We start from the raw sequence: 12,687 nt of genomic DNA, 5'->3' as shown, positions 1-12,687 counted from the left end.
AACTCACTTCCCGACTTGAAATTCGGCGAGCTCCGGTGTGATCGCCGCTGATAGACTAGTTCCAGAGTCTTCTCTACTCCTCTCCACCAACCTGTCTCCTGTTCTCGCCATGGAGTCTGGGATTGAAGCTCCTCCGCCTTCGTCACTTTTGCAGAACATCAACTCTGCAATCAGTGGCTCTCCGTCGGCTCCGATGGATTCGAACAATGGATCTCCTGTAGTCGCCAACTCTCTGTCTCTTCCCACGTCATCCTCACCGTTGTCGCGGTCTTTGTCTATGCCATCGACTCTGTCTTCATCAGCTTTGTTGACTGCTGAAACCTCTCAAGACCGAACCGTAGATCTTCCTCTGGGTTCAGGTTCTGTTCTTGTTCAAGCTTGTGATCCTCTTTCTCAGTTGATGGCACCAGCTAGTTTCAGAGTTCAAGAAACATCGACAACTTCAGAAGGCAATGTCACGCTTGGTTCTCAAGATGATTGCAGTGCTCCGTCTGTCATTAACTCTGTCATTAACGGTTCGGAGTCAGCTCAGTCGCAGCAGCAGGAAACTATAACTTCTGATGTCATTGATGCACAAACAACGCCATCTGAAAATTCTACTCAAGCTACAACTACATTCATCCCTACATTGGGAGCTTGGGCAAAGCCTCTCCTTTTCAAACCTCCTGCTACTCCTCCTGAACCGTCAACTCCTCAAAACTATGACCCAACACTAATTGGGAATCAGTTAGCAGCTCTCTGGCCGTCCTTAACAGATGAGATCTTAAACAAGAAACCAAAGAGCAAGCATCTGACTCGTACTCTTCAGCCTCCGATTGAGAAGCTTCTTCCACCGGAGCTAAAACCTGATGGTAGTCTTCGATTCCTGTGGGCCGCAAGATTAAGTCCTCAATCTCGAAACCTTTACCGGGCAGCCACTCCAACTTACAGGATTGATGGTACACCAGAGGTGTCTATTCCCTCCAAAGTGCTTAAGCTTGGTCCGGAGAATAAAGATGAGTATATCATCGGCAAGTTTCACAGGTGTTCTCTTCCCCCAGGCGGTCTGGTTCATGCGGTGGTAAATAGAATCTGGGGAAGAAGCTGTAAGATTAGTTGCAAAAAACTTGGTGCGTCATCATTCATGTTTCATATCCCGCACGAACCTACTCGTCATTGGGTTATTCAAAGAGGTGTGTGGCATATAGATGACTGCTTGCTTTTCGTTCTACCGTGGACTGCAGAAGGCTCTTTCAAAATCCCGGAAATCTCTACTCTTCCGGTATGGGTAAATTTGAAGAATATTCCTGATTGTTGCTACTCGAGATTAGGAATAAGTCATGTTGCTTCAGGACTTGGAGAACCTATTCTTACACACAAGCCTCGACTTGATCCAACCAGTATGGGTGAAGCAAAAGTTTTAGTTGAGATGGAGCTGGATAGAGATTTTCCGAAGCTTATTGCACTTGATGATAAGCAAGGTAGTATATTTCTTGTTGATGTCGAATACATGTGGATTCCATCTACGTGTGAAAGATGTGGTAGACTTGGCCACAAAGCAAAGAGATGCCTCTTACCTTCTAAGCCGGCTAACGATTCAGCCGTGCTGCCACAGACAAAAGGTGTTCCTAGTGAGATCCCTGTTGTGGATATTGATCTTATTCTACATGAAAAGGATACTTCGGCTTCACCATCATCGACTATGCATCCAAAGGATCCAAAAGCTATTGAAAACCTATTGATTCCTACTCCAGAGTCTGGCCACGTCTTAGAAGAGGTACGCCTTGTCGCTGTGCTTGAAACTTTATCTCCTTCTTCTCATTCACAACAAGAGAAGCCCATTGTTCCGCTTAACTCAGTTCCTGCTTACTCCACATTAGTAGATGCACAGTCTACTCCCTCTTATTAACAGATTATGGAAACCTCTCCATCAAGTATTATCAATAACAAGGTCCTAGAGTCCTCTGTTATTAATCCTTTAACCACATCAACTAATCATTGTGCCTTTGAGAGACCTTCTCGTTTTACAGTGTTAGAAGAAGTGGATGAAGCTGAAATTGAGCCTTCAAACTCGTTCAGCTTGACTAGAGGTGGGAGAGAGTCAAAGCCTCCCATCAAGTATCAAAACATGGAATGGAAAACAGTCCGAGGGAGAGGAAACCGTGGCCGACGAGGCCGTGGCTCCTATCATTAGCTAGTGTCTTTCTCACCATCATTGGTTTATCTAGTCTCAACCTTTGTTGTTTCATTGGTTTGAGATTCACTCTTACATGAAACTTGTTTCATTCCAGCTTTTCCAAACTATAAGATTTCCAATCTTATCTTGTAATAGTTTAAGTTTTAAAGTGAAAGCCCTTAGTTAAAAAAAAAAAAAAAAAAAAAACTTCTATACCAGTCAGAGGTTTTGCCTTTTTATATCTCCCTACCAAATACAACAAAGTCGTTTTCAAAGATTGTACATATCAATAATTTTCAATAGCTTGCAATATCGCGTAGCTGTCACCGACCCAGCAGCTTGCCCAGATCCTATCAAATTTTGGGTAATTTTTGCATAGAAATGGTACCATCCATTGTTAGTGATAAGGAATCTTTTTTAGGAAAGTTGTTTTATTATTCAATTCACTTTATATACATATACTGAAATACATAACTAAATAACATTAGCTTAACCTACTTTATTTATTACATCTTCTGTCCAACATAATTTATAAACAAAACAATAAGTTGCTGTAATATTTATAGCTATCACTTTCTTACCAGAGGTATTTGCATAGTAGTAGATTACAAGAACAAATTGTTGTAACACATGTGCAATAGTCGGTAACTTAGCATGTATACTGTATGTACATTATATATTGTTTACTGTTCAGAAACTAAAATATTGATGTGACAAAGACTAGCACTTCAATCAATAAATATATATAAATCAATATCTAAATGCACTTAAAATAGATCATGTGAATATATTCCACATGAGCTCAATTAGGTCTCACATGTATTGGTTATAACATTATTTCTTTTTGTCAAGGTTATAATTACACTCAAACACCATGGTTTTAATTTTTTTTTTTTCAAAAGAAATACTTTAACTTATAAAATATCCTTTTAAATTTCAAAAGAAATACTTTAACTTATAAAATATCCTTTTAAATTTCAAAAGAGCGTTAAATCAACTGTACTAAGGATATTTTTTTGGTAATTTGAAAACAAAACATCAAAAGTGGTATTTCTTAAAATTAGAAAAAATTTGGAAAATATTTCCCTTTAAAAGTATATTTAAGTATACAATGACATTAGATGGAAAAGTTTACAATGAAAGAAGGAAAAGTTTACAATGAAATATATATATGCATATAATTACTTACAAAGTAGCAACCATGCACGATAAGCTTATAGAAGCCCAGCATATTATATAGCCTAAGAGTTTCCGTAGGTTATACTTTATGCATGTGTTAACTTCACTTTTTCAAGGCTTAGGTCTTAATTAAAGCCACTGTTCTTAATTATATAATCTGTTGAAGATAAATCATAAAGATGCATGTATGTCCGGACGTTGGAGTATTAAAAAACTATATATGTAAAACCTCATCATGATCAGTCAAATAAAGTTTATAATCAATCGAGTATGCCAAGAAGAACTGTTTTTGTTTTTTTTCTCTCCGACATTGAAAATATAGTCCGTAGTTCTGAACATGTTACTAGATGCTTGATAAAAGTAAAAAAAAAAAGTAATACATTTCGAACTCACAAATTGTTCAGACTAATTAAATTTAAAAGTAAGAACGGATTGATTTATGGCATCTCCATCCCCACTACATAATTTACTCTAAATATGAAGTGAAAAATAGAGTATGAACAAACAATAAAAAATCATTCTATTTATGGAGTAATCATTTTTTTGTTTCTTCGGAAGGTAAAAACGGTCCAGAATTCTCATAAGCATATGCTTGTAAATTTTTAATTTACTGACTGATTAATGGGTAAGCATTTGAGAGGTTATCCGATTTGATAGTAGTTTCCTATAAAGTACAATAACATTTTAAAAAATCAAATATGGATTAGTCAGTCAAATTGATAGAAACTTCATGGAACATCCGATTAACGAACATCTTCTAGAATATTAACTTCAATAAATAATAGAAAATTATCAGTTATAATACTATTATATCACTTATTGGAATCATCGGTTAAATAAATGAAAAAAATATTTAAAATTAGAAATGAAAGAGAAAATAAAGAAGAAAGAAAAGCATCGAAACGTAGAAGTAATTAATGAGTTTCAGAAGGAAGCAAACACAACACACAAAACTAATTTGTCTCTGTAAGAAAGAAGTGCATAAGGCTCGGAGGATCGGCGTGACATTATTCAATCTTATTCACGGTTCTACTTTGGACCACTTTTCTTTAACGCCTTTTGTTTGTCACTCGTTCTTCTTTTTTTCCTTATCTCGTTTTCATTTTCGACCCACGTACTTTCGCTTAATTGTAATAGTGACCCCTCTAAAACATATTCATCTCTTTCACCTCCAACCCTCCTTCATGACCTCCTCTCTCTTCTATATAAAGACAGTCTTCTTCTTCATGGATGAGGCCAGTTACACAAGAAAACCCTAGCTACAGAAATTTTATCTTCCTTCTCTCTCTCTCTCTCTCTCTCTCTCTCTCTCTCTCTCTCTCTCTTCTCTCTCTCTCTCTCTCTCTCTCTCTCTCTCTCTCTCTCGATCTGATCTGGTGAAGTGTATGGCGCACCGGCATCTGATGAAGCTGCCAGCATGATCTAATTATCTTTCTTTCTCCGTTGACGATGGAAAAGACATGAGTGTTGATTAGATCATGTTCGCAGTTTCACCCGTTGACTGTCTCGCCCTTAAACCCTAATTATTAATCTTCAATTCTATTTAAAATTTCACAGTAGGCTCTCTCTTCTTCAGTGCTTGATTTTCAAAAGACCTGTGTTTCTATTTTTTCTGATTTCTGAGCTTAATTCTCTTTTCTGTGGCTATATTTCTGTTCATCTAAATTTTTTATTTACTACTCCTGTCATTTCATTACCTGTGTGTTTGTGATGGGTTCAATGTTTTTGTTGTATTTTAATAGGGCTATAGTGTTAATTACATGATTTTTTAAGTTCTATTTCGTCCAACTCATAACAGATTGGGATGATAGTATCTATTTATTTTTTGGGGATCTTAAGAGAGACTTCCAAATTCTTCTTTTCCACTATACTGTTCTATTTATTTATTTTGTTATAATGGTTTAGGGTTTCTGCGAAGTTGAAACTTTATATATCTCCCAAAAACTATATAAGTAAAGATTTATGGACTTAGTCACTTCTTGCAACTCAAACTAGTTTTGGATTCTAAGTTTTAGATTTCAAGACCAATGAACTTTCATCGGTTTATATTCTATAGCAGAAATGGTGTCTAACCTATAAATTACTGCTGAGCAAATCTAAGCTTATGCTTTAGAGTCTTTCAGCTTTGGCCTCAGAAAATGAAGTATGTTTTATGGGATTTGAATTCTTTCATGGATCCAAGATTTGTGTTTATTGAACTGGAACACATGGTGAGTAAAATGAGAGAAACTAAAGAGCGGTTCAGATTAAACTTCAAATAAAACATTGGACTATAAATTCTACTCTAAAGAAACGTATGTCAATTTACTGTTTCATTGCTGGAAATAGGTGGCAAATGGTCCCCTTCCATGTATTAAACATACCCATAATACTAGTTAATATTTGTCTCAAGTTTCCAATGACTACATTTCAGTTGTAAATCAAGATTGATCTGCATATTATATGCTTTTTATTGAATGATCCAAACAATTTCTTAGCCACATGCTTTGAAAAATATCTAGAGTACAATAAGTGTAAGAACCTTAAGACATCGATCATATTCATCATCCATAGTCATCATATCGTATATAGGTACATCTATTATAGGGATGATATGATTCAGTTCATGGGTTTCTAAATTTGGCTTTTCTATTTATATGGGAAAGCTCCACCAAATGCACATCTTTCCTCTTTTTTTTTTTTTTTGTCTAATTTATAAATGTGATTCCAAGTTGCTTTCGTCTCTTTCAGACTTTCCTTTAATGGTTTTATTTCGTCAGTTACAAAAAAAATTCGTCCTTTGTAAATAAGTACATTTGTGGATATATTTACACCAAAATGAATCAGTGTATCCCGTATCACATTTAATTTCTCCAACCGTTACTTTTCCTTCTCCAAGAAAGGCCAATGAATCATATATAATTAAGAAATTGAATATATTTTTTTTGGTAGAAAGCTTTCTAAAATTTTAAATATCTATAAGCAAGACATCTTTATATATACTAGATCCTTTGTCCGCGCTACGCGCGGATTATATCTTTTTAAATTTTGTCTCCATATATCTAAATTGCTTAGCAAAGTTTGTAAGACATAAGTTGAGTTTTAGATTTTATAGAGAAGTATAGATTTGCTCAAAAAAAAAATAGAGAAGTATAGGTTTTAAAAAAACAATGATAAAATTGTTTAAAATGTAAACAAATCTAAGTATCAAGTTGTGTGGGAAAGAGAATAATAATCCGAATGATGCATGAACTAAAGTCATTCTTTGCTGCATGTTTTTGAATGATCTTTTATTCGCACTTTGAAATGCTTTATGTAATCAATTGATTTGTTGAAGTAGAAATTTGTTGCTGGTGATGAACTGAGTAATAGTTTGCCTGGAAAATATTGGATATTATTGTTCTGTTGATAAAAAATATATTTAGATATGTATTATTTCTTGATGTGTTTTAAAAAAATTATGTACCTTGGAAAAGTTTAGGAATTATGCTTGTGATGATGACAACTTTAAATTTCCTATTTTTTTTGCTTTGTAAGATGCTAAAATCTGCTGCTGCTTGTCGCACAGTATGAGTTTAACCATTGTCGACCTGAGATAGAAGTTTATGTATGAAGAGGATTATGATTTCGTTTTTAGCTATTGTGTTAGACTTGCCTGTTCAGCCGTAGACCAATCGTGGCATCAGTATTGATTTCTGGGTAGTACGGATTTATTTTTTGTATTATGAGTATCTGCCCGACAATTGATTTTGAGTTAGAATAAACATCCATGTTTGTTTAATTAATAATGGGATGACTTACTTACCTGGTAAGTAGGTGGGTGTAGTGGCTAAGCAAAATAGATTTTTGTAATTCTGAGGAGAGAAAGTGAACTGGAAATATTGGACCGATGTCTATAACTTTCGATGCTATTGTATTTTGGTAAATCTGGATGTAATACGGCAGTTGGGTGAGTTTTCGATGTCGTGAATTATGTATGACAGAAAACCCTGAAAACTCATATATGTCTCCCTCGGTCATATTTTTTGGGTTATTTGGCTGAATGTTTCCGGTGAGCCGACCTTCTAATAGTTGTCCCTGAAAGTGAACTTGTTGTGCCGAACCATTTAAGTAAATAGTGAGCAGTTTAAATCAAATATGTTGGATTGGGAAATACATATATATGTATATGCTAAAGTTTTAATTAAAGGCTTATTGGTGGTCGTAGCACATAAAGCCGAAGCAAATTTGAGTATTATTTGTTTGGTGTTTTCTGATGTCCAAACACTTCTTATACATACTGTGATAGGACACACTGAAATCCCTTCCTTAAGTTGGTGGATTCGTTGAGGAATGTGTTGCATGTGAGATGTCACTATAAATTACAAAAGAAACTAATACATGTATTTTCAACTATAATTATTACACACAAGGATATATTTTCAAAATTAACTCAGAAAAATAAGTGTACCATGCATATATGCTTGTCTATAATATTTTATAATTAAAGAAAAAAATTTATAAATAATATTTTACAGATATGATCTTGAGATTAGAAACAAATTAATTTTTCTTTTTAATAAAAAATTAAAATTAGTATATTGAGTTTTTTGTTTCTAATAAATAGTTAGTTAACCCTATATATAAGACAAATAATAATATAAGAAAAAAATCTAATTATATCTTAATTATATAATTATTTGTTTTAAAATAATCACATTGTAACTGCATATCTTAAGAGATATAACATGTTTAAAATAAAATTTAACAACAAATATCTCTACATATCAACAAAGGAAAAATAAATTATTAATTCGTTATTAAAATTAATTTTTGTAAAAAAATATTCATATGCTTGAGACTTTACTAAAAATTAAAAAAAAAAATTAATATATTATTATATTAATTTGGGTAATTTGGAATCAGACACTGTAATTTGGTATTAGGAGTTTTTTACTTATTAAATGAAACATTTTGGTCATTTACATTCATGTGGTTTATTTTTGTGACTAAAACTTGAGAATTATCTATTAGGAGAATTACCCCTACTTTAATTAGAAATGTGATTTTAGATATGTTATAATATTGGGATTGAAGTTTAAAATGTTACTAATAAAAATAATATTAATAAATTGAAAATAAAAAAATTTAAAAAAGTTTCAAAAAGTATTTTCGAATTACGAACAGAAAATTTGGGGAAAAAATTAGAAAAAACAAATTTGGAAATTATTTTTTAAAAAGTTCAAATTAGCAAACACATAATCTAAAAATATAAGAAAAATACTTATTTTTATTATATTTTTATACATTTTTATCATATATTTCTCTGAATTCAACAATAATATTTTTATTTTAAATATATTAAAATTATGATTAATTTTCTTATTTGCATTTACGTTGGTTGTTGTCATATATATGTATATATATTTCAGGAAGATCAAAGAGGTAAAATGATGACCAAAATATTTTATTAAAGAGGTAAATATACATTTATACCTTTATGGCTAACTAATACAAACTTTAGGGTATAGAGATAAGGGTGGAGAATTGGGACTGAAGTTTAAAATTTTATTAAATAAAAATAACACTAATAAATTAAAAATAAAAAATTTAAAAATAGTTACAAAAGTATTTTCGAAAATATACTCTTTTGCACCATAAATATATATTATAGTTCATATAGTAGAATAACGATTTGCCATATTTTGCCATATCATTTTATATACAGTTTGAATGTGTATATTGTTATCTTGAGCCTTGAACAAAAAAAAAACTGAAACCGCATAAAAAGAAAAACAAACCAATTGCTGGACCCTTGAAATTTTTATTACTTTTCTCAGAGAAACAGGCAGGAGATTATATATTTACCTGCATATTTTATGGGCTGGTCAGAGAGTGGGCTATCCATTCTGTTGAGTCGGCGATCCTCGCAACCAACCTATTACAAATTAGGTATATGTATTAGGTTTACTTTGAAAACGTGTACGTTCTTCGACGTATCCAAAGAATGATGGGTTTTTTTTTGAGAGATGGATTGTTTAAGTTTTTTATTTCATATGCAAAACAATGATGAGTTTTGGGAGAGCTTGATTAAACATAAGCTAACTATGTTTTTTTAATTTCCACAACTAAAAACACAGCAGAGCTTTATAAGATTTCATCAAAATCACTACACTCTGGTTAAACCAATCATCTCAGAAAGTTAATGAATGGCCAAAACAGAGCAAGACCAAGCTTTTCATATTTTAAAAAGAGAGCAAAATCGAATGAAACTCAAAGCTTCACCACATAGATTAAGAGCAGAACATGGTAAATTAATCAAAATCCATATATTACTGTGAAACCAATCAACACAAGGCTGAGTAATCTGAGACTGACCAAATAATAAGGTTAATAGAATTACTTAGGTTGATTGATTTTGTGTTAATAGCAAAAGAATATATCAGACACGTAATTGTAGCTAATTTTCTAAAGTGTAAGAGGCAATATTCGTGTATAAATGTGTAAATATTAGCAATCTTAACCTCACCTTTTCAAATAAATGCTTAGTATCAGCATCAGGCAAACCAGGTTCCATTTGGGTAGTATTGCAAAGAACAAATAGAGCAGGAAATAAAGTCCACATGACCCAATTTAAATATCGAACCTAAAAGTATAAAGCATCAGATACATCAATACTAAAATGTTTAACAAAAAGAAGTAGCAAACATAAGGATAACCAAAAAAGTTTTAACAAAGATAGTTCAGATGCTGCAAAGACAAAGTTTGGATATGAAAGAAACAAAGCACAATAACTTAATAAACAAACCAGTACCTAAAACTTATTAGCCACATAAGACCATTACTTAAACTGCAGCAACACACAATCACTGCATAAGAGGATAGGCTGAGGCTTTATTAGCCACTCTTGGAACGCTTTGATTCAAGTGATTCAAGACTCTCAGAGGATTTTCTAACCCTATCACCAGCAGAATGCTCAAAGCTTGTAGAAGAACCAGATTCATCACCTACACCCTTCAAAACATCATCGGACACTGCTGGAGTAGTGCCTTCTTCCAAGTGTGCTATAGCAAGTGGAGCTTCTGGTGGATGTATCTTTGTGACAGTTAAGGTTTGAGTCTTGCCTGTTAGGTTATGATCTGAGACTTTGACAATGAACTTGTGCGTGTGCCCTATCGTATCAAGTAAAGCTTGCGGAACCGGCACGGGATGGTCAGCTCCTAATCCCTCATTTGACTAACATTCAATACATTAATTTTTAGTTAGACCAATATGAGGCTCAACATATACAGACTTGAAATTACCTCAAAATATTTGGCAACCAATTCGGATGCATGCTTCCCAGTCAACTCTTTACCAGCATCACCAAGAATGGCAAAAACTGCTTGTTCACTCTTGTCATAAACAGCAATCTTAGTGAGATATCTGCAATGAAAGATGATTAGTTATTATTTCTTGCAAAAAGTAGATAAAACACTGTCTAAAATACTTACTGAGGAACGCCTGTAACCTCCCTTTTCACACACTTCTTATTGTTGCAAATCAGTGAAGTAGGCCCTTTGATTGCCTTACTATTACATCCACCGCAAGAAATATAATACCAAGAAGAACTCTGGACAATATCATCTATAGTTGCTGTGCACTCAAACCAAGCAACCTGCAAAATTGAGAAAAATATTCATAAATACCCAAGCATGTCACAATGAATGATAAAACAGATCAACCTTGTACCTTAGCAGTCTCCTGCTTGATGTAAGTGTATAGCTCCTCTAGTGTTACTGGCTCAGGCTTAGTGACAACCTCTGCCGTAATCTTATTAGCAATGTCCAAGTTAGAGCTCAGCCTGAGGAAATTGAGGAACACAAAAATATGTTAGAGAGTCACATGAAATGACAAAGCAGAAGCTGTATGAAAAATGATCTGACTACAGAAATGCCTACCATGCAAGATAATCCTTGGTAGGCTGGACATCAGTATCCATAAACACTCTAGATGATGCCATAGAAGCAAGAGCAAGGGTTCCTGATCATAACAAATAAATTGATTACCAACAAAAAAAATATAAAGGAAGAAAGCTATAGACTTGCAACGATTATTTCATTGATATTATCACATATTGTATTGAAACATTTTAAGTAAAATGATAACCTCCAAGATGTTTAGGGTTTACTGTGGTGACCAAAAGAACGGTTGGAGTCCGTCCATACGATATGAACTTCTGGCAGAACTCGGATGCAGCATTGTCCCATAGATAGAGCTTCATCACTGGTCCGCTGTGTAAGGATAAAAACCATTTGTTAAAAAAAGCACACAGAGATTGCGTCTAAAAAATAAATAAACAAACTTACTCATGTGTTTGTACATGAACACACAGATGCCGCCTCTCTGCTATGTCAACTTCATCAAGAGCAGTGTGGTCAGTGATAGTCTGCCCATTCACCAGTTTCATGTGGCCAACATAATCTGAAATAGAATATATAAAGGTCCCAGATATCAGACTTATACAACTAATATCATTTCAAACGTGTATAGAAGTTATTCATCAGCTGTTCACAAATCACATATCTACTATAAATATGTAAAAAAACTCATTGAAATAGTAGTTACTGGATGTGATTAATTATTCTAACCAAAACATAAATATGTAACAAAATGAACTGAAATAGTAGTTACTGGAGGTGATTAATTATAACCTAAAGATCTAAGTATGAACACACAAAAAAAAGTCAGCAGAGCTTACCATAAAGATCAAGTCTGCGGTCGCAGTTGGCCTGAAACTCCTCGTAGCTATGGAACCTGAACCTGTCTTCGAGAATTGGGACCGGATGGTTCTCGAGAACTTTCAAATCAGAGTTCCAAGAGAACGAAATGGTGGCCCTATGATCAGCAACCCGAAACTGGACTTTGCTTCTGGATCCAAAGAAGTTACTCAGTTTATAAATAGAACCTGATGTCAGTTTATACATCCCAACCCGACCTGCTGTAATAAAACCTTGGATGACAGTTCCCTATAAATCATTTGGAATTGACATTATCAGAAATACCATCTCAATCAACCAATTTTAAAACAGTAGAAATTAATAAAGAACAATTTTTAGAAGAACCTCTTCGTCAATAAGAAGCATCTCCTGTCCGATGAGTTCTTTCGTGTTTGGATTTCGAGCCTCCCAAAAGTGAATCAGACGAAACCTCAGCTCAGCTTCGTGTGGGCCGAATGAAACATCTCTGAAGAACATCGATCGGTCGCCATGCGCGGAGGAGAGAGCAACAGCAGATTTTTGCTTCTTCGGAATGTCAGATGAAACAACACTCTTGCCGTTAGGTTTCGCCGCAATCGCCGAGGCAGCAGTAGACTTCCCGTGTGGCTTCATAGTCGCGGAGGAAGCAAACGTTTT

The 12,687-nt window shown here is 34.0% G+C and overlaps 1 protein-coding gene across 1 annotated transcript; it reads right to left on the bottom strand.

Moving 5' to 3' along the window:
- Positions 1-9,905: 9,905 nt before the first annotated feature.
- Positions 9,906-12,681, bottom strand: LOC103869007. The gene is made up of 9 exons (XM_009147048.3): positions 12,397-12,681; positions 12,033-12,300; positions 11,641-11,755; positions 11,441-11,565; positions 11,233-11,314; positions 11,024-11,135; positions 10,786-10,949; positions 10,597-10,717; positions 9,906-10,528 (listed from the first exon to the last, which is right to left on the bottom strand). Exons 1-9 carry the CDS (start codon positions 12,661-12,663, stop codon positions 10,190-10,192), a joined length of 1,593 nt encoding a protein of 530 aa, XP_009145296.3. The 5' UTR covers positions 12,664-12,681; the 3' UTR covers positions 9,906-10,189.
- Positions 12,682-12,687: the final 6 nt, after the last annotated feature.

The sequence above is a fragment of the Brassica rapa genome, chromosome A05 (genome assembly GCF_000309985.2).
Source record: "Brassica rapa cultivar Chiifu-401-42 chromosome A05, CAAS_Brap_v3.01, whole genome shotgun sequence".
In the NCBI taxonomy this organism is placed as follows: Eukaryota; Viridiplantae; Streptophyta; class Magnoliopsida; order Brassicales; family Brassicaceae; genus Brassica; species Brassica rapa.
The sequence above is the reverse complement of the archived record's forward strand: the minus strand, read 5'-3'. Positions and strand labels throughout refer to the sequence as shown.